The sequence below is a fragment of the Lissotriton vulgaris genome, chromosome 1_1 (genome assembly GCF_964263255.1).
Source record: "Lissotriton vulgaris chromosome 1_1, aLisVul1.2, whole genome shotgun sequence".
Classification (NCBI taxonomy): domain Eukaryota; kingdom Metazoa; phylum Chordata; class Amphibia; order Caudata; family Salamandridae; genus Lissotriton; species Lissotriton vulgaris.
In genome coordinates this window covers 1,621,249,006-1,621,276,956 of record NC_141685.1, presented here as the reverse complement: position 1 = coordinate 1,621,276,956, position 27,951 = coordinate 1,621,249,006, and the positions used below count along the sequence as shown (strand labels likewise).

General features: G+C 44.9%; 1 protein-coding gene across 1 annotated transcript in view; it reads right to left on the bottom strand.

Annotated features, from left to right (window-relative positions):
- The window catches only part of LOC147750913 (arylsulfatase A-like), a 495,797-nt gene that overhangs the window by 24,093 nt on the left and 443,753 nt on the right, over positions 1-27,951 (bottom strand). The window contains exon 8 of the mRNA XM_086937290.1: positions 17,234-17,336. Coding sequence (XP_086793416.1) covers positions 17,234-17,336 — 103 coding nt within the window. The remainder of the gene's footprint in view (positions 1-17,233; positions 17,337-27,951) is intronic.

Below are 27,951 nucleotides of genomic sequence, written 5' to 3'. Positions count from 1 at the left end.
TATTGAAGGACCTTGTTAGACCTGACATCATTGGCTTGAGTCTCTCCTCCATTTTTTCTGTTTGCCTCCACTGTTTTACGATGTTTTGCTGGATAATGCTTTGGGCACTGTGCCACTGCTGATCAGTGCCACGGTGCAAGTGCTCCCTATGTTAAATTGATGTATCGATTGAATTCCATGTTTGGCTTATTTAATTTACTGTCAGTCCCTAGTCTAGTGCACCAGGAGTGCCGGGGCTTGTAAATACAAATGCCGCTTGTGGGCTTGCAGCACGTGTTGTGCCACCCACCAGAGCGGCCTCGTAAAAGAATGTCTACGGGTCGGTCATTGCGAGACCTACGTGCAGTCTGGTACTGTCACGCTGGCTGCGCGAGTACACCTACTTGCCAGTCCCTCAAACCTTCCCTTAACTTCATGTTAGTCACCCCTATGGTAGGCCCACGGGCAGGGTGCGTTGTAAGGATAAGGTAGGACACGCCTGACCAAGTTGGCATGTCCTAATAGTGAATTACAGCCATCTTCGTTTTTCACAATTGCGAGGTAACCTGCTCTCCATTAGTTAGAATGGGCCGCCGGGATTATTAATGCTATAATCCTAGCTGGCTCGGGGAGCATGGTGCAATGTCGAGTTTGGTATCCCTGAACTCGGGGTTTAATTACCCATCCGTTGGTGTGGATGGTTTTTGGACTCTGGGTTTGAAAATAGCACTTTTAGAAAGTGTCTATTTTCTTGTCTAACCACTTCTGGTTTCTGCTGGTTTTGCGTGTGTGTGACAGGAGCTGGGTGGCTCCAGAGGTCTGGATGAGTCAGTGTGGGATGAGTGGGACATTTGCGTTGAGAGTAGGGGGAGAGTAGTTGCTGATAGCCTGCCCTGCCTGATACAATGCTGGCTCCACCTCCTGCCAAGCGGCTGATGGCTCTGTGCCTGCCATGGACGATCCTAGCCTCACCTCCTACCAGGAGGCCGATAGCTCTGCTCCTGCCAGTGACAATGCTGGCTCCACCTCCTGCTGGGTGTCTGAGGACCCAGCCCTGCTCAGTGAATATGCCAGGTGCTTCTGCCTGGCTCCACCCACAACAGACCCAGGATGTTGGGAAATTCCCCTGCATGGACAAAGGGATCAAAGCCAAAAAGGGGTATAAGAGAAGGACCCCTGAACCAGGAATTTAGATCACTTCTGACAAGGAACCCTGAAACCAAGGACAAGAAGCCTGCTGATCCAAGGACTTGCCTACCCCTTCTGCCAGTGTGCTGTTTGCTGGGGGGAATCCTGCAGTGCTTCTTTATTTTTGCCAAGGAACCAGGAGAGAGGAACTGTGTGTGTACTCTAACGCTTGCTAAGAAAATCTCCAAGGACTGGAAGAGTGCCAGTCTCCTGTTGAATATTTACAACAAGGGGTGGTGAGGGACAGAGTCTCTGAATTAAGCAGAAAGCTCTCACCCAGTCAAGAGATCAGGGCTAGATCCAACACCGTTTTTTAGCTCACTGCACCATCCCAGTTTCAGAACCTGGCTGTATGCAAATTAGTCTGTTCCTGTCCCAGTGCATGATGGGAACAGGGCAAACCAAACTACAAAAGCCAATTCTTACACTGGGAAGGAAACAAGCTCCCGGGGACCGGTTTCTGGCATTACAGCCGTCTTCGGCCTGGTTTGCTTGAATCCTGATGGTGCAATGAGCAAGGGTCTCACGTCTGAGAATACCCTTCCACGCTTAGGGTGGACAAAAATATTTACAACAAGGGGTGGTGAGGGACAGAGTGCGCTGGGGATGCCCAGACATGGGTCCCAGGCACTCCACACCACTGGAGTCAAGCTAGCCGGGCTGATGAGAGGTGTTACCTCGAAACCGGTCCGGTCCTCGGATGCTTGATTCCGTTCTGGGAAGGACATGGCTTTTGTAGTTCGGACAGGACTGTTCCCATGGGGCACAGGGTCAGAGCTGATTTGCATATCACCATTGTCTAACCCAGGGTGGTGTGGAGTGCAAAAAAACGATGGATTTGGGCCCAGATCTTTGGACTGGGATGAATGTGTGACATTGATCCACATTCGGTCCATCACCTGTTTTGTTTGCAATTGCCGCCATAAGTGCGCTGGGGATGCCCAGACATGGGTCCCAGGCACTCCACACCACTGGAGTCAAGCTAGCCGGGCTGATGAGAGGTGTTACCTCGAAACCGGTCCGGTCCTCGGATGCTTGATTCCGTTCTGGGAAGGACATGGCTTTTGTAGTTCGGACAGGACTGTTCCCATGGGGCACAGGGTCAGAGCTGATTTGCATATCGCCATTGTCTAACCCAGGGTGGTGTGGAGTGCAAAAAAACGATGGATTTGGGCCCAGATCTTTGGACTGGGATGAATGTGTGACATTGATCCACATTCGGTCCATCACCTGTTTTGTTTGCAGTCTCCTGTTGAAGTCACAGGGCTAAAGGACTTCATCTGCTACAAGTGCCATTTGCTGGAACCTGTGACTCCAGCGCCTCTGAAAGACACCAGCAATCTCGACGCCGACGGACGTCCCGAATCCAGCTCGACACCGTGAGTGACGGCTCAAGTGTCCCGCTTCCTCGACGCTGGCCGCCGGGCCTGATTGATGCCAGCAGCAACGCCAGTGAGTAGTGAGTTCGGCTCCAGCTCCAAGGGACCTCGTGTCCGCACCGCTGCTGATCGCATCGACCTCGTGCCCTCTCGATGCCGTGAGCGCTGCTCACTCTTGCAACTGCATCATCAACAATGACGCCTGCTGAGGCCTGATCGACACCGAAGACGCGACGCCGGATTGCTTGACGCCGCTGATCATCGTGTGCTTCGTTTTCCTAAGGTACTGTGTTGTTGGGGGTCCGTGTGACTCCGGGCTCGACGTAGCGCTCCTCGCTGTTGACGCCGAACCTTTGGATTAACTTTGCCTCGACGTCGTGTAACTCCCGTGTGGGTTACATTGTTGCCAAGAACTGTGTTTCCAAGAAGAAGAGTTGCTTTGATACGAAAAGACTTTGTGCTAAGAAGAAACTACGTTTGAACTATTATTTTCCCTTCCAAGAGTATTTATTAAGATTGTGTATATTTTTGTCGTTATTTGGTCTTGTGCTAAGCCTTATATAAAAATCCTTATTTTTATAATACTACTGTGTTGTGTCCATTTGTAGTGTATTCACTTTATTACTGTATGTGGTCATAAATGCTTAACACACAGCCTCTGAGATAGGCCTGTCTGCTCTGCCAAGCTACCAAGGGGGTGAGCAGGGGTTATCAAAGGGTGTGATCCCCTTGCCCTGACTAGAAAAGGTGTGTCCCTATTTGTCAGAAGTGTATACCTCTGCCAACTAGAGACAGCCGGCTCTAACAGACCTCAGGAGCCATGCTGCCAAGTTCAGTGAGAGAAAGCTGGTTTGGAGAATCTTCCAGTCCATCTTGGTCAGTAGGTCCGCTCTGTAAGTCTCCTGTGTGGGAGCACCGACAACTAAAAAAGGTCCAGGTACCACCACTGCCCCGGCCAGTCTGGAGCTATCAGAATCATCTTCATGTTGGATCTGATGAGCTTGGATACCACCTTCGGGATCAGAGGCAGAGGAGGAAAGGAGTAGGCAAATGTCCCTGACCAATCCATCAAAAGCGCATTCCCCCTTGTCCTTGGACGGTGGAATCTGGATGCGAAGGCACAGAATTTTTTGTTTTTGTTGTCTGAAAACAAATCTATTTATGGACCACCCCATTGATGGAAAAGACCTGCCATCACCTCGTCGTGTAGCACCCAGTCTGGCGGATCTTCGAAGTGCCGACTGAGTGTGTCTGCTTTGACATTCTGTTCTCCTGGAAGGTGCACTGCTACTATGGAGAGGTTTCGAGCTAGTAGCCATGCCAGATCGCTTGAGCCTACAGGGAGAGAGGGCGAGAGCTTGTACCACCCTGCTTGTTTAGATAAAACATGGTGGTCTTGTCGTCTGTTTGGATCAGGACCGAGCTGGACTTGATCGAAGGTAGAAAGGCTTTCAGAGCAAGGTGGACTGCTCGTAGCTCCAACATGTTTATGTGGTAGGACTGTTCCTCTGTGGACCACCGGCCCTGAATTTGTAGGCACCCCATGTGTGCCCCCCATCCCTGCAGAGATGCATCTGTTACCAACAATTGCACTGGAACTGACTGGTGAAAAAGGACTCCCACCAACAGATTCTGAGGCCGAGTCCACCACTTGATGGATGATTTCGCTGCTTGGGAGAGCACTACCCGATCTTCCCCACGACCCGTTGCTTGAACCCATTTGTCTTCTAGATCTTGCTGCAATGATCGCATTCTCAGCCAGGCGTTGGGGTTGAGAAATATGCAGGAGGCCATTGACCCCAGCAGAGATGCAAATTGTCGGACTGCTGAATGTCTTGTCTGGAGCAGAATCCTGCACTTCTGCTGCATTGAAGAAAGTCTCTCCTCCGAAGGAAACGCTCTTCCTTTGTGTGTATCCAGAGCCGATAATGGATCGTCTGGGTGGGCTGCTGCACGGACTTCTCCATGTTGACATGAAGGCCCAGATCGTGTAACTGTTGCAGACAAACTTGGAAGTCGCTCCTTACTTGTCGAGGAGATGGCCCTTTGAGAAGCCATTCGTCCAAGTAAGGGTAGATGAACAGACCTCTTCTGTGAAGGGTGGTTGCCACCACTGCCATGCACTTGGTAAAGACTCGTGGGGCAGACTTGAGCCCAAAGGGTAAGACCGTGTACTGGTAATGTTTGTGTCCGACCACAAACAGCAGATACTTGCGATGACGTGGATCAATGGGTATGGAATCACTGACAAAATATAGATTACCAAAATATAGAATACCCAAAATATCTATGACAAAATATAGAATGACAAAATATCGAATTCCTATCTACAAACAGGTAAGTACACAAATATTGAATCAAAAATATTGTTTAAAAAAATATAGTTAGTCAAAATATCGATTTTGTTAAAATGTCTTAAAAAGAATTTATAATTAATAAAATATTAAAAATAATTAACTAAAATATACTTAAAAATACTTAAATAACCTTAAAATTATGAAATAATTAAAGTTATAAAAAAACATAAATTTTTATTTTTTAAAACATATATATATATACATAATAATATTAATAAAAAAATATACAATATTTTTACTGTAGGATAGCGGAAGGGTAAAATTTACTATTACCACTCCAGTGAGTGCAACAGTAGGGAAAGCGTTGAACAGCGTAGGGGTAAAAATTACTATTCCCACTCCAGTGAGTGCAACAGTAGGGAAAGCGTTGGATATCGTTGGGGTAAAAATTACTATTCCCACTCCAGAGAGTGCAACAGTAGGGAAAGCGGTGGATAGCGTAGGGGTAAAAATTACTATTCCCACTCCAGAGATTGCAACAGTAGGGAAAGCGTTAGCGTAGGGGTAAAAATTACTATTCCCACTCCAGAGAGTGCAACAGTAGGGAAAGCGTTGGATAGCGTAGGGGTAAAAATTACTATTCCAACTCCAGTGAGTGCAACAGTAAGGAAAGCGATGGAAAGCGTAGGGGTAAAAATTACTATTCCCACTCCAGTGAGTGCAACAGTAGGGAAAGCGTTGGATAGCGTAGGGGTAAAAATTACTATTCCGACTCCAGAGAGTGCAACAGTAGGGAAAGCGTTGGATAGCGTAGGGGTAAAAATTACTATTCCCACTCCAGTGAGTGCAACAGTAGGGAAAGCGTTGGATATCGTAGGGGTAAAACTTACTATTCCCAATCCAGTGAGTGTAACAGCAGGGAAAGTAAATACTTCATGTATTAATAAAAGTAAATTAAATATTAATACCAATAAAAAATTTATTAAAAGTAATTACCAATTTAATCAATTAAAAATACAAATAACAATTATTAAAATAATGACCTATTAATACAAATTAATTACTAATTAACAATTAATTAATTAGCTATTAAAAATTAATTAACAATTAATTCAAAATAGAAAACAATAAATACATTAAATATGTAATTAATTATAATTAAATTACTTCCCACCCTATACCCCTATAAACCCACAACCCCCTACAGGAAATACATTTACAAAATTAACATATTATCAAATAATCAATTAATACAAATTAATTACCAATTAACATTGATTTAATTACCAATTAAAAATTGATTAATTCATTCAAGATAAATACCAATAAATTAATTAAAATATTTAATAAATTATAATTAAATTACTTCCCACCCTATTCCCCTATAAACCCACAACCCGCAACTTAAAAAAAATTAATACAATTAAAATAATTATTAATTAATCAATTAATAAAAATTAATTGCCAATTAACATTTATTTAAATACCAATTAAAAATTAATTAACAATTAATTCAATATAAATACCAATAAATACATTTAAATATTTAATGGATTATAATTAAATTACTTCCCACCCTATTCCCCTATAAACCCACACACCGCTGCAGAATTAAATTATGCAAAAATTAAATACCATAAAATTCATAACTTAAAACAAATTATGAAATAAATGTACACTTTTCACACATATTAAAAAAAAAGTAATAGTGAGTATGGTGACATGTCACATAGACCGATGCTACAGGCATTTAATGCAATGATCCCTCCTCAAGTCCTGTATGGTTCAGAAGTACTTTGTCTTGGCGGCAAAGATAACTGGGACGTGGAGGAGGGTAAATGCCTGAAATCCCTACTCTTGCTTCCCAGCACAGCAATGGTCCAGGCAATCAGACTAGAGCTAGGTACAACTTCATGGAGCAAACAGGCCCAAGTAAATGTATTAAGGCTGTGGAGATGACAGGACCCGGAGGGTGCAGAAGGTCTCCCTCTGGTGTAGGAAGGAGATTGAATCAAGTGATTTAAAATGGGCCAAGGAGATAAGAATGAAATGGATTAAGGTTGCAGAGAACTTAAAGGGGAGATTTCACTCCAGGCTGAATTTTCCAAGAAGGAGCTCAGGACTCAAGGCCTTGAGTTGTCTGGAACAATTGATCAAGGCTATTTGAGCTGGAAACCATCAGTTCAATTTATGACTGCAGCTCGTCAACACGAGACTTAGTACCCATACCTAGACACCCTTCCAAAAAAGTGGCTCAGATGTGAAATTTTAAGAGTTAGGATAGGCATTAACCTCTGGTTGTCAAATTAGAGGGAGAAGGCTATTAGGCTTCACCCGGATGGGAATTGTAATTGCTTGCTAGGCAATAAGGTTGACATGCTGCATATTTTGTTAGATTGTATGGAGCTTATATCTCAGCGTAAATTGCATTTGAGACCGGTTTTTGTAAAATATGAAATAAGGTCTCGTGCTCAGGCGGTTGACCTACTCACAGAAATGCCTAACCTCGAGATTGCAATTGCAATCGGAATTAATATAAAGTCTGTAAAAAGCTCTTAGCAAAAGATTGTAATATTTTTAGAATTGATATTGGATTTTAGTGATTTTGGGCCCGATGTAGGTGGCCAATACCGGTCGGAAACGGCCGAATTCGGCCGTTTCCGACCGGTATTTGGCCTTTTGAGATGTAGGGGACCTTTTTTTCTCCGATTCGGTATTTTACTGATTCGGTAAAATTACCGAATCGGAAAAATACCGAATCAGTAAGTTTACCGATTTTAAAAAATCGGGATGTAGGTGGGACTACTTTCAGTCCCACAGGCCTTTCAGATTCGGTATTTTAACACCCAATCCAATTGGGTGTTAAAATACCGAATCCAGGTGTGCATGCACATGTTTGCATGCACACCTATGCAATGTGACAGACAGACATGCCCTTAGGGCATGTCTGTGTGCCACATGGCACACAAGCCAGTATTGGGGGTGCTAGAGGGTGTCAAATTGACACCCCCTGCACCCTTGCAGAAATCGGTAATTACCGAATCGGTAAATACTGATTCGGTAATGCACATTGATTCCTATGGGCTTCAAGGCCCATAGGAAGCAATGGGGGATACCGATTCGGTATTTACAGAATCGGTAAATACCGAATCTTACAGATTCGGTATTTACCGATTCTGAAATACCCACATCTCCCCCCCTCCAATTTACCACTTCTTAAATACCGAATCGGTATGATTCGGTATTTAAGAAGTGGTAAATTGGAGTTTACCTACATCGGGCCCTTTATGATGAGTTTTTCTAAATTTTAACTCAATATGAACTAAATATTTCTTTCCCTGTGCTACACGGGTAGAATTTTAATAAGTAAGTACATCTGTATCTACTTTGTGAGTCTCAGATTGTATTTGGTCATCAAAAAGCATATCGAGGAATAAGAATGTATTGATGAATATGTTGTTTCTTATTGTTTGTTACTGAATACGTACTTATCTCTGTTTTAATATTTATATTGTTAGGTTTGGCAGTTTAAAGACTACGGTCTAAATAAACATTGCTTTTGACTGACTGACATATACTAACACACAAAACACTTAAAAAAAATTATATTATTAAGAAATCGATATATTTAATACCTATATTATTTACTTCGATATTTTGACTTTCTATATTTATGTAAATCGATATTAAATTACTTACCTTACATTTGATATTTTTGTTGACTATATTCTATCCATTCGATATTTTGTCCATTCAATATTTTGACTTCGATATTAGTGCAATTCTATATTTTGGACTTGATATGTTGTCTGTGTACCATGGGTATGTGGAAGTACGCATCTTGGAGGTCCACTGAACACATCCAATCTCCTACTTGCAGATGTGGACATATTTGATGATGGTCCAACATGCGAAACTACTCCTGCACGATGACTCTGTTCAGTAGGCAAAGATCCAGAATAGGTCTGAACTTGTGCTCCTGATCTTTTTTGGGCACAAGAAAGTACCTGGAGTAGACTCCCTTTCCCCACTGCGAGGAAGGAACCTCTTCTATGGCTTGCTTTTGTAGAAGGGTTTTCACTTCCTGTCGGAGCTACTTTAGTTGGTGAGGACGAGATCTGTTTGGAGGAATGTCCTTTGGAAGCACAAGGAAACATAGTGTGTATCCATTGCGCAGTATATTGAGCACCAAACAATCTTTTGTGATGCTGCACCACTCTGCCAGATGATGTGAAGCACTTCCTCCCACTGGAGTGGGTAACGGTGCCAGAGAAAGCCACTGCTCATGGGTTTTGTTAGAAATGGGTATTTCTGGTTGGCTAAGGCTTGCGCCAAAGCCTGGCAGAAACCACCATTCTAAGTCAGGGCAAGGAAGTCACCCGCCAAGATAACCCCTGCTCACCCTCTTGGTAGCTTGCCACGAGCAGTCAGGCTTATCTCAGAGGCGATGTGTAAAGCATTTGCGCACACACCCACCAGCAACAACATCCCAGGCCCCCCACAAGAGGAACTCCACACAAGGTTATATATAAAAATAGCTGTTGTATTATACCAACACATTAGATAATAAACACATACTTTACAATGTGCCATAGGCACGGGCAGTATTTACAAGGGATTATATACACAGGACAGGGCCACATGGACCACTGTCAGGAATAAGCACTTGGAACATAGCACCTATAATAAGTGTAGCACCAAATAGCCAAAATGTAGCACACAACCAGTAACCACTGGTAAAAGGTAAGTACTACCTATGCATCCCTAACCACCTTAGGAAAATATCACGCAGGGAACCATGAACTCACTAGCATAACTATACTAGGAAAAACCACCACCTAAGCATAAAAATACCTTTGGGGTATAGGCCAGAAGCCTTACACATGATGCATAAAAACACATTCAGCGGTGTAGGGAAGACACATGATGCATAAAAACACATTCAGCGGTCTAGGGAAGACACATGATGCATAAAAACACATTCAGCGGTGTAGGAACACAGGGTGCGCAAAACATACTACACATAGGACATTTCGTAACACCCAAGCATTAGCACATACATCATAACAGGACATAAATCACATTAAAGTCCAGGTCGCGCCACTGCGCCAAAACTTAACATAGCAGCTGCCCACTACTTGCTGGACAGCTGGGGACAATAGCAAGGGGCCTAAACGCTACAGCTGGCACTAAGTGCTGCGCAGCTGGGGAAGGCCAAGGTAGGGCGAAGGAGTGCGACTCACTCCTGAGTCCAAAGTACATGTCCCTAGGAAGCAAAACCTAAACGGTGCAGCTGCCCACTACTTGCTGGGCAGCTGGGATAAAACTGTGACAGGGCTTTCACTAGCCCTCTGGAAGAAAGACTGCACAAAAGGTTGGAGCCCTCTGGCCCTAGAAATCCATATTGCGTAAATGGGAGCCCTCTGGCTCTAGGAATAAACTGGGGCCTCAGAGCCACGGGCTCTAAACACAACATTGCCCCCGGGAGCCTTGTGGGCTCGAAAGAAATGCTGCCAACGTGGGGGAGCGGCCCGCTGCCAACCGGGGCCGCTCTACCCCGTGAAATGCCTCCTGTGTATGTAGGAGCCTCTCTGGCTCTAAACAAATGCCCCCGGGACGTAGGTGGAGCCTCGGGGCTCTAAAACAAATGCCCCCTACGAGCCTCAGGGCTCTGAAACAAATGCCCCCTAGGAGCCTCTTGTGGGCTCTGAAGTAAAATATGCCCCTCGTTGGAGTCCCACTCGAGGGACTTGAGAAGACAAAATCATGCCCCCAGGAACCCCTCGGGGACGGCTGCCCTCACCGGCTAGTTGGGAGGCGGCGTCTCCTCTCCTGTGGCGTCTCCTCTCGGCGGCTCGCCTCCTTTGCCCGGTGCGGCGGTAGCGCTTTGTGGGGCTCTCTCACCACATAAGAGCCCCGCCTTCACAAGGCACCCGACCCGCTTCACCCGGTCCCCCATCTCGGGACCGGGACTTTTAAAATGGAGCCCGCAAGGCTCCGGGACTCCTTCTCAGTGGATTGGATTGGATTGATTAATTTTTTGTTTGGTTACTCAAAACCATTACATTAAAACCGAAGTACAAAAATTACAAAAGTTAAAAAGGAACAGATGAATTAAGACCTGGATGCTGGTAAGCTGAAATGGATAGTGTCCATATTAGTGTGGCCCAGCATGCCTCAGCTAAGTCTCTAATCGTTTTTGCCCTGAGTGGCCATTAGCTTAGTCCGAGTCTGTTGAATGAATTTACCAAATGAGGCCATCTGTTTTACTGAGTTCAATGTATATAATTGATGGACCGCCTCCTTTGCGGTACGCGTCACCAGTTGTCTGATAATAGGCCTGAGATAAAGGCTGCGTGCTGTGAAAAGGGCCGGGCAGCAGAATTAAAGATGGGCCAGAGACTCCCGTTTGTAGTTACAAAGCTTGCATTCCAGAGTTGCCGATCCTGCCCGTTCGCTGGCGTATAATTCTTTAAGGGGCAGGGGGTGTAGTCTGTCGGCTAAAATCTTGTGTAAGGCTGGGCGGCCCACGGCCTGTGTGAGATGGAGTTTTGGGTTGTGCACTATGTGCGGCAGGCATAGGGACTCATGGAAGTCTCTTTTTGCCAGTGACTCCAAATCCAATGTCCGGGAGCGGGTGCGAACTTGTTTTTTAATCGCATTTTTAATTGCAGGGTAATTGACTAGCTCAGTGTCCCAGAACTCGGTAGCTAAGTTAAGGAGGTCCTTTGCCACAGTAAGGGTGGCTGACCAAGTGTTCCTGGGTTCCGTGAAGATATTTTTCAAAACTGCCTTCAGTGACTTCTCTTGTGCCGCTATTGTGAGATAGTTGTATTTGCTCAAAGCGGCCATCTCTTCCAATTTTTGCTGGTTGAGAGAGAATTCTAGTCGGACAAGAGTGTTTCTGGTGCACATGTGTAGATGGAATAGTCTCTTGTATGCTCTGCAGTTGATTTTTTCCAGTTCCTTGTTCAGTTTGCCAGGGAACGCTTGTTGGGCGAAATTAAGGGCTGGCATTAGTTTAGCCTTGAGTACTCTTTGGCAGCCACGGCCGGTGGTAGGTGTAAATGCAGGGCGTGACATAGGGAGGGGGAGGGGAAGGGTGGGGGGTTGTAATGTATGGATTACGGACTTTAACAGGTAAGTAAACATATAAATAAATAAAACAAATTTCGTTGTGTGCACTGCATCACCAAATGCGATGCAGTGCACACAACAAAATTCGTTTTATTTATTTATATGTTTACTTACCTGTTAACGTCTGTAATCCATACATTACAACCTCCCACCCTGCCCCTCCGCCTCCCTACGTCACCGCCCTGCAGTTACACCTTCCACCGGCCGTGGCTGCTCTTTGGATAGCCATCGTGGTGGGGCTATGTAAAGTGGCTTGTAATTTGCAGAGGGCGTGGGTGATTATTTTCCCTTTGCATTGGATTTTCTTAAGGTGAACACCAGGTTGCCCTGACTCGTGGTACTAGACGCCCAAGTAGTTGTATTGCTGCGTGCATTCAGGGTCAACTCACCAAACCTCCATTTAGCTAGTTTTTTTTTGGGGTAGTGCCCAAAGATTACTATTTTTGATTTGGAAGGGTTGGCTACCAACCTGTTTTTATCGTTGTATATTGCCAGGGCCGTCAATGCCTTTTGTAGGCCTATCTTGGTGTGATCCAGGAGTACCAGGTCATCAGCGTTTTGCATAAACTGGATTTTAGTTCCCCTGATCCTTGGTGTGGCTAAAGCTGCTCCAGTCAAGGCTTGGTCCATGTCTGCTGTGTATCGGTTAAACAGCAGTGGTGCTAAGACGCACCCTTGCTTTAGACCTCGGTCCGTTTCAATCTTCTCTGATGCAGAGTTTCTCGAAAGTTTGATTCTGACCCACGTTTTTTGATACAGCGACTGAATGGCTCTTAGCACGGTCAGGTTGATATTCCATAATGTCAGCTTTCGCCATAGGATAGCGCGGTCTACCCCATCAAACGCTGCAGAATAGTCGATAAAGCAAGCAAATAAAGGGAGGCTTTTGCGCGACCGTGCTTGGTGGGCCAGGTAAGAAAGTGCAGTTATATTGTCCACATTTGAAGACCCGGGTCTAAATCCAGTTTGGAAGAGGGGCAGAAGACCTTCTTCGCTTGCCCAATCTGCGAGGTCCGCCAAGTTGGTACTGGCATAAGCTTTGACCTCGATATCCAGGAGGGCAATCATGCGATAGTTGGACAGATCTGATTTGGGCCCTTTCTTGTGTATTGGGTGCAAGAGCGAGCCTCTCCAGGAGTCTGGCACATCCCCCAGGAGCCAGCATTTGGCGTATAAGTGGGTCAGGTTTTCGGACCAAAATTCTATGTTCGCCTTGAACAGGGAGTCTGGGAGGCCGTTAGGACCCGGTGCACCATTTTGCCTGATTTTTTTTTAGGATTTTGGATACTAGCAGTTTTCCAGGAGCGGACTTCTTGGGAATGACGAAATATGGCTCTTCCCTTGCTGTAGCTGCTTTCTTTAGGTGGGGGTCAAGTGGATCTTCTTTGTATAAAGCTTTAACGTGGGCAACCCAGATTGGGGCGTCAAGGGAGTTTTTTCCATGATTTGTTCCTCGTCCGAGATTGTTTAAAAAGCTCCAGAACTCTTGCGATTTACAAGGGCTCAGCAGATCGAAGATTTTCAGCCATTGCCCTTCGCAGTGTTCGCGGCCCACACTTTCTTTGAGTGGCTTTTTGCAGCCTCTTGTAGTTGTTTTTTATCCGATTCTGTGCCATTTTTCCGAAATGCTTTTCGTTTTGCGTTCAGATGTATGATTGGGTTTCCAGTGTCCCACGCATGGGCGGGAATATTCTAGTGCTTATGACTATTGATGAGGATCAGAAGAAACACACGAAGAGAAGACCAGGTCTGAGATGGTGGGGTGTCCAGAGTGGTGAACGTGGATCACAAGGGAAAATGTGTGAAAGAGAAAATTTTGAGTATTAACTAGGCCAAAAGAACCATCAGACCACCCATGTGGCGGTATATCATCATATGGGATATATTTTAGTGGTCACCATCTTTTTTTTCTTCTTTACACATCAGAGCGGGGGCTCAATTTCCCGAGCGGTTGCCGGGTGAGGTGAGGTCTTCACCCACACAAAGCTGGGTGAGTATCACTAGGAGGAAATGCCTCCTTGTGATTTAGCTAATATGCTTAATCAATGTATAGAACGCAAATTGTTCTTACAAGGTGGTCTTTGTTTAGATGGTGTCTGCTGGGTTATGTGGTTTCCTGTGTGAATATAAATACATTGTATTTTCTGGTTTTTTTGACAGGGAGAAGATCTTTTCCTGTCATCATTGGAAACTGAGGTTCCACATGTTGGGGTGATACATGAGTTTCTAAAGTACACTGCAAGATATGGATGTATTTCTTTCCTAATCATGGTCGTACAACCCCTTTTTTTGAGTTGCAGTAGCATATTTTCCTATAGGTCCTGATGAAAGCTAGAGTAAACACTCTTTTTAGCTGAAACTAGTCGACCACTTTACACAGCGCAACTATGTAGTTTCACTCTTTTACTACGAGGCGTTCTTTTTAATCTTGACACCTACACATCTTCCTTAGTTTAGGTAGTCAATTTTAGCGAGCACTTTTTCTGGAGCACTGCACTTTTTCCAGATTACTTTGAGTGTGACTGGGCCGAAATGTGGCGCTGCTTTCCCCTGCGCCGTCATTTGACGATACAGGCGGTATATGGGGCGACCACTAAAATATATCCCATATGATGATATACCGCCACATGGGTGGTCTGATGGTTCTTTTGGCCTAGTTAATACTCAAAATGTTCTCTTTCACACATTTTCCCTTGTGATCCACGTTCACCACTCTGGACACCCCACCATCTCAGACCTGGTCTTCTCTTCGTGTGTTTCTTATTGTCTCTAGGGGCATGAGTTGACAGGTCGTTAAATTATTTCCCCTTTTGACCCCCTGCACATTTGTTTTTTCGTATTGATGAGGATCCCCTAGAAGAGAACCACAGACCCCAGAACCAACTCACTAACAAAACAAGATCTAATGAGAACCACATGATCCTTCCTTATCACATATCCTAAAATTCATCCATTCCATATGTTCGCCTCAGCATGTTTCATAGTTCAATTTGGCTCTGCTGTCAAATTTCAAAGGGGGCAGATACTGCTTGTTTCACAGTTTGTGAAAGAGGTTTTCGCTCTGGATGCAGAACAGAATCAGTGCTTTTAAAGGTCACAGAACATCTTAAAATGGTCTTGGACCAGGGTGGCTCAGCGGCTCTGATCGTCCTCGATTTAAGTGCTGCATTTGACATGGTTTCCCACCAATTATATTCCATATTATGATAGAAGCAGGCAATGTTAAAATAGCTTGCTTCTTTCCTGGAGAAGCATAGTTTTCAAGTCAGTGAGGGGCCTTTCCGCTCAACTAGTCATCTGTTAAACTGTATGGTACCACCGGGCTCATCTTTAAGCCCTACTCTTTTTATTTTATATATCCGTCCTCTATCTGATATCATCTGCTCTTATTGCTTCACAATGGTATCCTATGCAGATGATAATCAGATAATTGTGTCCTTTTCACCAGACATAGGCTCTACATCCATGAGACTGAACAGCTGTCTAGAGAAGCTCTCTAAATGGATGGAGGTCGGCTGCCTAAAGCTTAATTAAGAGAAAACTGAGGTCCTGGTTGTTGGCAATAACCCAACACTCTTGGACCAGATAAGCTGGCCTTATTCATTAGGAAAACGGCCACCACTTAAGACGGAAGGAAAGCGCTTGGGGATTAAGTAAACAGGGTGGCTGGCAGCTGCTTTGGCTTTTTGAGAGCCTTAAGAAAAACTCTGAAACGGCTTCCAATGGAGTCACAGAGAATTGTGATCCAAGGACTGACTCTCTCATGCCTTGATTACAGCAACTCACTGTAATTAGGCAGTCCTCTCTCGGTTATCAACAAACTTCAAGTTATTCAAAACGCTGCAGCTCCAATTCTGCTAGGTATCCCTAACACAATGTCAGCCTGTGCAGCGCTGAAAAATCTTCTCTGCTTGCCTTTAAGATGTAGAGTACAATTTAAGGCACTATGTGTTACACATAGGGCAAAACATAAAATGTGCCCTTCATCAGCTGGTCACCTCCTATCGGACCAACAGGGCTCTCAGGTCCAGCAATCTTGAGCTTATTGCTGTTACCAGATTTCAGAAAGCTAAAGTCAAAGTGAAGGTCGCTCCTTCACTTTTCTGGGACCCAAACTCTGGAACTTTTCGCTGATTAGCCTGAGAACAGACGACAATTTTATGAGTTTTAGAAAGAACCTAAAAACTTACCTGTATCCCTAATCTCATTATTTTTAACTTTCCTCACTCCAGCAGTTGTTCACAGCGTGGGGAAGCCCTTTGTCGGGTAGCTAGGCACTGTACAAATCAGGTGAATAGAATAGAATATTCCAAACCCTCGCACCCAATCTTAAGATATTTTCCAAAAATATTTGATAATGGTATCAGTAAGACACAAGGTGAAAGTGGGACCATAAGCTTCAATCATATGATGCAAGAATCTCCTGACCATTCTTTCGCCCAACATAAATAAAAAATGCGAGTTGACAAAATTAATGATGCATCCAATCCCCACCGCATATATTATCATCTTGCAAACCTAATTCTTATAAAAAATGTGGTCTACTAAGTAAGTAGACATGGGGTCATGAATTAAGCTTCTGAAAACCTGCTACACTAAACAGACACAGCTTTGCTCTTGGCCACCTCCAACTGGCCAATCTGCTTGCCTATTTTGCTGACTCACCACTCTGTTAAACAGCCTCACCACATTCAGCCCAGCTAACCAGTTATCCCATTCAACAGTCTATCTGAATATTACTGCCCACTCGCCCTTCTGACTGCCAACCTATTTGTTCCCCTACTTTGCTACTGCTGAAATTCATGCAATGCTCACCAAACCGTTCTGCCTCAGACATCATACCCTATGTTAATCGCAGTTATCTCAACCTTCCTGGTCCCCTGTTTGTGCTCATCCCTCGTCTGTTTCCATTTGCTATACTACCCATCATTCCATTCACAAGCTCCCTTCCCTACCCATCACCATACTTTGTTCTTAAACTGCCCCGACATACTTTCACACTTCCCTAACAATCTTGCACTCTCACACCCTTTAAATCGATGTGCATGCTCTCAATCAATCTCCAGTTACTGTACACACTCCCATTTAGTCTGCAATTAGCACATTTTTATAATTCCACCCAGTGCCACACCTCTCCATTCAGGTACTCTCATTCTTCTGCATCAACTCTCATTCTGCTCTGGGAGGACCAACCTCTCATTGTCCTCAGCCAGTCACTTCTACTTCCCATTAAGCATATGGATTCCAACATACCTTGTGTGAAGAAGTGTGCTTTGTATTTGCCATAGCGCACAGCAAAGACCCCCTTTGCCTCCTCTGTGTAATCTGGGTAGAAGAACATAGACTTCCTCTCACTCTGAAAAAGGAAGAAGGCACAGCAGATACATAGTTAACTCCAGTTAAGAGAGCGCCACTAACAGTAGGAATAGTAAAAGCAAAACATGGCAAAATACTGCAATTACAACAAAGGTCTTTCAGCAAAAGAAAGCTGCCAGAGTCTTCCTAATGAGTAGTGCTAGAGAGATAGGTGCAACAATCAACCAAGCAGCATGTATGAGAGACTGTGGCTGTTGGTATTTATATTGTTTGTTGGCACAATGAGCCCACTATTTGTCAAAGCAGACAGCTTTGTGAAAATATGGAATTTTGCTATTCACCCATTGACTTCCAATTCGATCTGGGATTTGCTTGGGGAAAACATTGGAATATGCTAAGATCTCGGCAAAGGGCAATGATGATTTGATCCAAAATGGGGGACTGCTAATAGAAGTAAAGTTGGGGCACCAATGCAGGTTGCCTTTGCATTTATTCATGCTGCCTGAACATCTGCCTGGATGTTGGTGTGGATTGATATCCTCTATGGGGCCCTGTGTTGTTGCTTACGTATTTCCCCATGCTCCAAGAGTCCTGTCTTTAATCATCACCCAGCATATCATCCTAGGGCACAACAACGACCAGCACTACTAAGAGAAGACATGGAAAACTAACTGCAGAATAACTAAAGGAAGTAAAGGATTTGGGTCCAAACTGTGTAAGAGGCCCAGTTTAGTTTCCTTTTGAAACTCTAGTTATCGATAATTGAGGTGGATCTGGGAGGCAAGATGGCGGCCGCACAGACAACTGAGTGCACTGCTCCCTCACTCTCCACCACTGACCTGTCTATCCTGCAATGAAGAACTTCGCTACCTGAACTACCTGAACTGAAAGAACCGGGTACTTACCAACGTAGTCTTGGCCGGTCCCCCTGAATAATTTGGCGTTCTCAGATCTGGACATGGAGCGTTCCGCTCCCCTGCTATTTGGCGTCTCGGAGCCGGAGCTCTCTTGCATCTGCCACATTCCTGACAGCTGTACAGTCTGCGGTACTGATCCGTTGCCTGCTACCATGCCGCCAAAGGTATCTAGCAAAAGTGGCAGGGGCCGCTGCTCATCCTCTGCCCCAAGCAACCAGGCAAAAACTCCTGCAGCCGATATTAGCGCCGAGGGCTGGGAGGTCTGCAAGTCCCAAGCAGCGCCTACCTCCGTGACGGAATCCACCAGCAAAGTTCACACCGCTGGCTGGGGGAAACAGACTGTCCCAGCGCTGTTTAAAGTGCAGTCACAGAAAGCCAAGCCGCCACTCAATGCTCCCATGGGGGCCAGAGGATAAGCATCACTAAAGCCGCCAACTCTCATTCCGGATGACTCTGCAGAGTTGCCAGCAGCTCATGTCATTGGGGAGTCTTCCTTACTTGCGCTTCTGCAGGGGAACGCACCGATACACCAGGATGCAGAGTCATTGGTGTCTGTTTGTGCAGCATTAGGTGAAGCCTCTGGCTGCACTGTGACTGACTCCCTGGAAAGACCAGATATCGACCTAATCTCCACCCAGCAAACGAAATGCATTCTGGTTAAAGCAGTTTCCTTAGCTGGACCGCAAGAGCCCGCGGGCACGGATACATCTAAAACAGTAGCCTTAAATACTCAGATGGAAGGTATTGATTCTAATAGAGAGGTTGACTCAGCTGATAAATTATTTTCTCTATCTGATGTATCTAATTCCTCAGAAGATGACATCCAGGATTAGGACTGGGCTTGTGACGGAAGCGACACCAGTAGCTTCCATTGGCAGGGTGACTCTGATCATTCTCAGATGAACTCAGAGCAATTTCTGCTTGTCCTACCCTGACTGAGGAGGTCACAGGGGCTATGTCTTGGAACTATTCTTATTCACCAGACTTGGTAGACAAAAACAACACTATGGACGAAGCAATACCTGTTAGAATGGCTACAGCTCTCACCTACCCTGAAGAAATCACGCTATCTACAATCTATCAGGTGATGATGGCACATAGGGAGGAGTCAAGCGCTGAAAGCTCCCGCACACAAGGGGCTTGTAGGAAACTTCAACATTCTATCCGTCGTATAGCTAAGACATGCTCAGACTTTTCCTCTAGAATCGGAGATGCAGAAACCAGGATCTCCCAACTCGAAGATGAACTGACCGCCCAAAAATCTAAGATGGAATCTGTACAATCGATTAGAGATGACACTCTGTTTAAATTAACTGACCTGGAAAATCGGGCTAGGCGCAATAATTTAAGAATTTTGGATATTCCTGAGGGCAATGAAGGTTCCAACATCCGCCAATTCGTGATCGAACTTTTTGAGAAAGCTTTTCCAGATCTCCCTCAATGGGATTGGAAGACCCAAATTCAAAGGGCGCATTGCTTCCCATTTAATCAACGTAGCTCAGGGGGGCAGTCTGACAATCGCCCTCGTGCCATCTTGATCTCCCTCAACAACTTTTTGGCCCCGGAATCCCTGTATGATCTGGCCAGGCCCGACCGCAAAAGAGCCGGGAAAGGCTGAAACTTTTTCGTGCGCCCTGACTTCTGTCAGAAGACAGTTGAACAGCATTGGCACCTTCAACAATTGATGCCCGAATTCCAGGCTAAGGGTGCTCAGATTTTTCTCCTGAACCCAGCCAAATTATAAGTGATTTTTAAAGGGAAAACTCACTTTTTCCAGTCAGAGGTTCAGGCTAAAGAATTTCTACTTTCCATGAAGACTGGGCAAAATCCCCGATTTAACTTTTAGAGCTGTTAGTGGACAGCACTATGTCTATAATGTAGGATTTTATTGTTTTCTTGCTTTAATTAACTTTGTAATTAACCTTGGTCGAGAGGGCTCCCGTTTTCTCTATGCTCTTGGTTAGACCTGGTCTTTCCCGGTCTCTCTTAGTTCAGGGTCTTCTTCTGTTCTTTTGTTTTCTACTTAGTTGCTCTTCATTGTTCTTGTAGGGTACAGGGGGGGTAAGGTTACAAGGGTAGGGGGAGGGTCGGGGGGGCTACAAGGGTGTTTAGTGGTGGGGTACAAACTTTTTTTTTAACATCGTTAAGGCAAACAATACAAATTATCTTAAAGCATTGCTTGGTTAATCTCATTCGGGCCATATCCGGATCAGAGACTCCAGATCGATGCACTTTGGGTTCACTGGGCTGGTCTGGACAGTAGTAAATGATGATGGGTAGGCATAACTTCACTCAAATTTGTTCTCTAAACTGCTGTGGGTTAAATGATAGAAGGAAGAGGGGAATTTTAGCTAAACTCATTATGCATTTGGACATAGATTTATTATGTCTGCAGGAGACTCACGTCTCTTGGAACAACCGTGCCTGGTTAAAAGAAGTCGGTCTCGATCTGATTGCATGTTCCCGACAAGCTACAACTACCAGGGGTGTAGCTATAATGGCCATGCAAGGCATGTGTATCGCTAAGCAAGTGAAGGTAGGCAATTTAGGTTGTTGGGTAATCGCTGACATATTAATCAGGGGGTCACCATACACTATCTGCTCTCTGTATGGCTCCAACCTCGATGACCCTTCTATTAACAATTTCCTGAGTATCGAACTTGCTCAGTGGCCCTCTGCCAAAGTTCTATGTGGGGATTTTAATATCCATTTGAATGCTAACTTTGACTTATATAGTAATACCCCATACTTCGAGAGGAAGGGCAAGATATTCAAAGCTATTTGTGGGCTTTGCCACGAACATGCCTTGGTAGATGTCTGGCAAAGACTGCGACCAACTGAACTTTGCTATACTTTTCTTTCTGCACCCCATAGCAATTTTGTATGTTTAGTTTATTTTTTTGTCTCAGATCCGATTCTTGAAGGGACTAGCTGTGAGATACATCCCAGAGTAATTTCAGATCATAATCCGTTAATGCAAATTCCGTCCAGTGGACCAAAACAAGTTGCGGTAACCTGGACATTTGAGCGAAAACTACTATTAGACCAAGGGTATTGTAGTTACATGACAAACTGGATTACAGATTTTTTCTGGAGGAAAAGGGTACAGCCTCCGAGTTAATTGTCTGGGACACCTTCAAGGCAGCCGTGAGGGGGGAGACTTTCAGTTTCTCCCTTCATCGTCAGAAGGTGATCAAAGAAAGGGTTAATGGTTGGGTTAACCAGCTTTGAGAAGTAGAGGAAGAGCTAATTCGAGTTATCGCAGATCAGGAAAAAAGCGAGGATTGTCAACGTCAGATAGAAATTGGCAGAAATAGAATACACCAACACTTCGGGGAGGAACTCGATGCTAGGTTTACTCAATTTGAAACTGACATTTATGAGTATGGCGAGAATACAGGCAGATTGCTGGCTAAAAGACTACAGCATAAGGGTGTTTCAAATCGGATATGCTGAATCAAAGATAAAAAGGGCCAGATTCAGGATCGACTGGGCAAGGTGCTGGAGGTATTTCAAGAGTTCTATAAGACGCTCTACTCTCCAGATGAGGACGAAGAAGATATATCGGGTGAGGAATTTCTGGATGATTATATAACTTCCAAGGTCACATCGGAACAGAGGATTGTGCTCTCCTCCCCGATAACCAGGGAGGAGATGGAACTAGCGATAGCTTCACTGGCAGCGGGGAAGGCTGCTCGTCCTGACTCACTGCCTCTCAAATTCTATCGAACATTTAGGCACACTCTATTTGGAGAGCTTGAATCCCTGTTCTCACTCGGTAAGAATGGCCGGACCCCTGACTCATGGCACAAGACTACTATTGTAGTCTTTATAAAAAAAGACAAACCAGAGCCAAGTCCTTTTTCCTATCGCCCGATCTCCCTAATCTGTGCTGATAGCAAAATCTATGCTAAAATCATCGCACTCAGGCTAGGAAAGGTCATTGCCCCCCTGGTTTCCACCCGCCAGCATGGATTTATACCTGGCCGCGACACATCAGACCATGGGCAATAGCATTATTCGATTGGGCCCAAGTCTGCAAACAACCTTTGGCAATGATCCTGTTGGACGGCGAAAAGCGTTTGACAGGGTCTCCTGGGGCTTTCTATGGCTGTTGTTAAAAAACAAGGGATTCCCACAGGAGTTCATCACAGCCATCCAAGCCTTATATATCTCCCCAGAGGCCTCCGTCCGTATCTCTGGTCAAGAGTCGTGCTCCCTCTCTATCAGCAGAGGAACCCGTCAAGGGTGCTCCTGTTCTCCGCTTCTATTCTCAATTTATATTGACCCTTTTCTGAGTAAATTGGACTACGATCTACGAATTCAGGCTGCTACTGTCAATGGTGTGGCTTATAAAACACTAGCCTACACCGACGATGTCGCCATCTTCACAAAGGATATTTGCTCTGCTTTCCCAGTAGTTTATGATTTAGCCAAGCAATTTGGCGCAGTCCCGGGTTATACGCTTAATGTCGACAAAAGCCAAGACAAACATTCAGATTACTCAAAACTGGAAGGGTTTCCAATAGCCCCAGTAGCAACCTAATTGGGGGTGAAGATCTTGCCATCTGTGGAGCAGATACAAGAAATCATATGTAACAAATGATTAAAAATGTGAATCAGACTCTGGAGAGATTAGACCATCTGCATCTCTCACTCCATGGTCGCTCCAATATCATCAAAATGTCTATATTTTCTAAATGTTTATATCTATTTAGGACCATCCCCATCGAATTCCCAGCACATTGTATTTCTAGTGCAGAAAGGGCGTGTACAAGATTCTTGTGGGGTTATCACAAATCCAGAAGGGAATTCAAATGGCTAATACTCCCCAGATCAAGGGGTGGCTATGGTCTACCTTCCTTAATGCTGTATCATTGGGTGCATTGTTACAGCAAATGGGGTTATTAGTGTCTGGGGGAAAGGCAGTGGTGCCGCAATTTGCCAGACCTACAATTTTGAGACTCTACTTGGGGAAGATGCTCCTAATTGCTTAGTCAGAAATGTAATTTAAAGTCCTTCGAACTGTCTATTCTGTCTGGAATAAAAATTTGACGGCGATTCGGCATATCGAATATTAATGCTCATACCCCCTGCTGTCATATGGTCTTTTGCCTCCAATTTTTCAGGACTCGATCACTTTCAGTTGGGGTAATTTAGGAATTATTGTATTGGGCGATTTCTTCTCCGAGGGCCAAATTTCTTCTTTTTCTGGCCTTCAAGACAAATATGGATTACCTACAAGGCACTTTATCAAGTTCTTACAAATCAGGACCAACCTGCTCAAGTACGCAACACCAGGGGGCCCATTAGGATGGCAGGCGTATCGCCCCCGCCAGGCTGGCGGAAGCCATGGCCAGCCAGGCGGGGGCGATCCACCCGCCATCCTTGCTCTAAAGACCCCCTGCCATATTAGGATGGCGGGGGACCGTGGCGGACGGTAAGACCGCCCAGCGCTTTTCAGAACCGGTTGCAAGGCGACCGGGGCGGAAAAGGTATAATATGGTGGCGGTGTCTATCAGACACCGCCAGCCATATTATGATGGGCAAATTTGAATGCCTTTCCATGGCGGCAATGCCGCCACGGAAAGGTATGCGGAGAATCCCTGTGGGAGCCCGTTGCGGGTCCCCAGGGACTCCGGGGGAGTGGGGGGTGCACATGGGGGGTACCTATGGTACCCCCCGCATTTCAAAGTGCAACATGGCAGGCACCGCGCGGTGCCTGTCATGTTGTGCTTTGGAATGCACAACGTGCATTTTTACCATTGCGGCGGGCGGCGCTTTCAGCACCGCCCGCCGCAATGGTAAAAATACAGGATGCGCCTGCCAGTGTGGCGGGCGCATCCTAATTGCCAAGGCGGAACCGCCGCTCCTATGGCGGGCGGTCCCGTTTTGCACAGGAATGGTGGGTGGGCAAAGTCCGCCCGCCATCCTAATGGGGGCCTAGGAGTGGACAAGTTTGTGAAAATTCCTTTGGTGGGGATCATAGAGAAAAGATCTCGGATTGGAGTAATATATCAAACACTTATCTCTGGCCTGCCCGACGACCTTACTATCCAAAATGATAGGTGGGACAGGAAATTTGGACAAGAGGGTACTGACTTGGCAGTTTCATTGGAGCTGGCCAATCAGATTTTGATAACTAGCAGTCTGAGAGCCCAACATTACATGTCAGCCTTTGACTTATATTATACCCTCAGGAAAATCTCGAGATGGTCTAGTAACCGTGGGAACTCGTGCAGCAGATGTGGTATCTTGGCTGCTGTCACGATCCACATGTTTTTCTCTTGCTTGAAACTGGCCAAATATCTACAAGATATTGAATTATTTCTTGTCCAGATTACTGGTAAACAATGGTTCCTGTGGCATATTATTTATACAATACTTGGTAAGTATAACAAGCTCAATGGCAATTCAATTCTTAGAGGGAGGTTGGCAAAAGAAAGAAACACTAATGTACCAGTTTGTAACGATTTTTTATATTTCAAACAGGACAGATGGTACTGTAATTAGGTCTGCGACATACACAGAATATACAAAAGTGCAATGTGTCCCAAGTGATACTGTGAGCGAAACAAAAAAACGTGTGAAAATAAGTGAACTGTACAGGTTTCAACTATGTATATTTACAAGGAAAATGACTACAATCTGGAGAAAGACAGAGTAACAATGACGAACGTCTTATCTGTGTAACCACTGTGTAACCACTTTTTCTCAACCCGCAGGAAGAACTACAGATGGTAGAGAAAACCTCCCCGGTGATAAACATCTCGAAATACACCCTAAAGGATGATGAAATCAAAGTGCTCAGCCGCGGCCTATCCTTTGTGCCGACTTCTACACCTGATGCTTTCAACACTTTAGTTGAACTTCATAAGTTCTTTAGGAAAATAAGAATCAGATATTTCTTCAAGGACAAACCTTTCCAACAGTCTTCGTCAGCAACCAATCTGAAGGTACCATCCACCTTTGTACCATCAACTTATGCCATGACTCAGCGCATCCTGGCATACGAAAGTCTTGTGCTACGGGATGTGAAGAAAATCTTGGATGAGAAGAAATTTGTTAAGTACAACACCAGCAGAGCCGAGAAACTTGCGCTAAAATCTATAAAAAACAACACGGAAGTAGTTGTGAAACCCGCGGATAAGGGCGGTGCCATCGTCGTCCAGGACTTGGATGATTACACGAGGGAGATCATGAGACAGTTGAACGATGGGACCAGTTACAAACAACTGAGTGGCGACCCATCAAAAGACTTAATGGCTGAGATCTTGAGGGTCACACAGGATGGTTTACAACAAGGGTTTCTATCGGATCATGAATTCCAGTATCTGAACCAGAAGAACCCACGCCTCCCTACCATTTATACTCTACCTAAAGTCCATAAGGATCTCCACCAGCCCCCAGGACGACCCATAGTGTCTGGATGCGGCTCATTATTGGAACCTTTGTGTAGATACATTGATTTTTTTCTAAAACCCCTGGCGGAGGCCACCACAACGTATCTAAGGGACACTACACACACCATCAACTTGATTGACGGACATCCTTTTGATTCTCACCAAGATTTGTTGGCAACTTGTGACATTGTGTCACTTTACACTAGCATACCCAAAGAGGAGGCCCTTGTGGCTATGACAATTGCACTTGACAAACGGGAGGCACCCATTCGGGTACCCACATCGTTTATCATCCTATTACTCAAAATTGCAATGATGAGGAATTTTTTCATATTTCGGAATTGTTTTTACCTCCAGACTAAGGGGGTCGCGATGGGAGCGTCTTTTGCCCCAGACTTGGCCATAATTTTCATGTCAATGTATGAAGACATGTTCATACTCAATGATGTCAACCCTTTCAGATCCCAAATACACATGTGGATGAGATACATTGACGACATCATCTGTATTTGGTCAGGAACTGAAGATGAAATCACCAACTTTTTCAATTGGCTCAATGGTAGATCTCCTGATATAAAATTCACCATTAATTTTGATAAAAAATCTATTGATTTCCTGGACCTAACAATTTTCGTGGAGAATGAGACCCTCCACACTACTCTTTTCAGGAAGCCCGCAGAGAGAAATTCCCTACTTCTATACTCCAGCCATCACCCGAGAGGACTCCGTGACAACTTGCCTTTCGGCCAGTTTTTACGGATTCAACGTAATTGCAGCAGGAAAGATGACTACATGGAGCAATCGATAATACTCATGGATAGACTACTTGAACGTGGATACCCGAGGCGATTGGTCAAGCAAGCCAAAAAGCGAGCATGGTTCAACCCAAGAGAAACCTTACTACAATCTGGAGAAAGACAGAGTAACAATGATGAACGTCTTATCTGTGTAACCACTTTTTCTACAAAAAGTAATATGATAAAGAAAACTATCAATAAGTATTGAAATTTGGTATCTGAGGACCTCGATAGCAGCGGCCCACCCCATCACGCTTTCAAGAAAGCGAAGAACATCCGTGATCATGTGGTGTCCTCATTCCTCACGACCCCCAATGAACCATCCATAACAACCATGTGGAACCTACCTCCTATTGTGGGACATTACCGATGCGGTTCATGTAAGGCCTGTCCAGCGACAATTCAAACCAAAGTGTTTAGTCACAAACAACAACAAGTTCCACTTAAGTCACATACAAACTGTAATTCCACCAATGTGGTGTACTGCATAACATGCCCCTGTGATTTGATATATGTGGGACAGACACAACAACGAGCCAAAGTGCGTTTTCTGCAGCACTGCAGCCGTGTAAGGTGTAGGGTTGCAGGAGCCCCCTTAGTTGACCATTGTAATGAGAAAAATCACCCCCCGGAAAGTCTGAGGTGGATTGTATTGGAACAGGTCAGATTAGGCCCAAGGGGTGGCAGTATAGAACCCATTCTCAATGTCAGGGAGATTAAATGGATCAGATTTTTTGACTCAGTACGCATGGGTTTGAATGAGTCCGAGAGCAGTTTTGCGCAAATGGCTATCCTCTGAAATGGTTATGCGTTTAATCACCATGTGGTAGGCTCGCGCGAACCCGGTGACATGATCACCTACTGTTTTTTGTCCATGTTTCAATAAGCCTCTGTGTTGTTTTTCATATGTCAATTGAATTTTTTCTGATATGACGGGTGCCTGACCACCATACTCGGTAGGTTCGCGCCTTTATAAAGAATGCTGCAGCGTGTAATGCTTTTCACATGTCAAATTGAATTTTTCTGATATGACGGGCGCCTGACTACCATACTCGGCAGGTTTGCGCCTGAATACTGTAACGTGTTATGCTATTTGATGAACTCTGGGACCCCACTGACGGTTCCTAATGTTTTTAAATTTTTTACTTCCCCTTTTTTAATTATTCACTAAATCTCTGGGTTACCCCCTTTAATTGATACATCGTGCGCCCGACCACCATGCTTGGTAGGTCCGCGCCTTCAGAATGATGCTTCAGCATGTGCTTTATCTGATGTACATTTGCAGTTTTTTGTGGCCAACAATTTCTTATGTTCCATAGTGCGCTTTGACTGCTCCGTTTAGGCAGGTCTGCGCAATCCGTGACACAAGCCCTCACCTTTGGCTGAAATATTGTTCACAAGTAAGACAATCGTACATTCTACCTAATCTAGCGAGGTTCAATTTTTCCCCCCTTTAATAAGTTTTGCTACCTTGGGAGTCTTTTCTTCACTGGGTATGTGAAAGCAATCGCGGCGTTTTGCTCTCCCGGTTACCATAA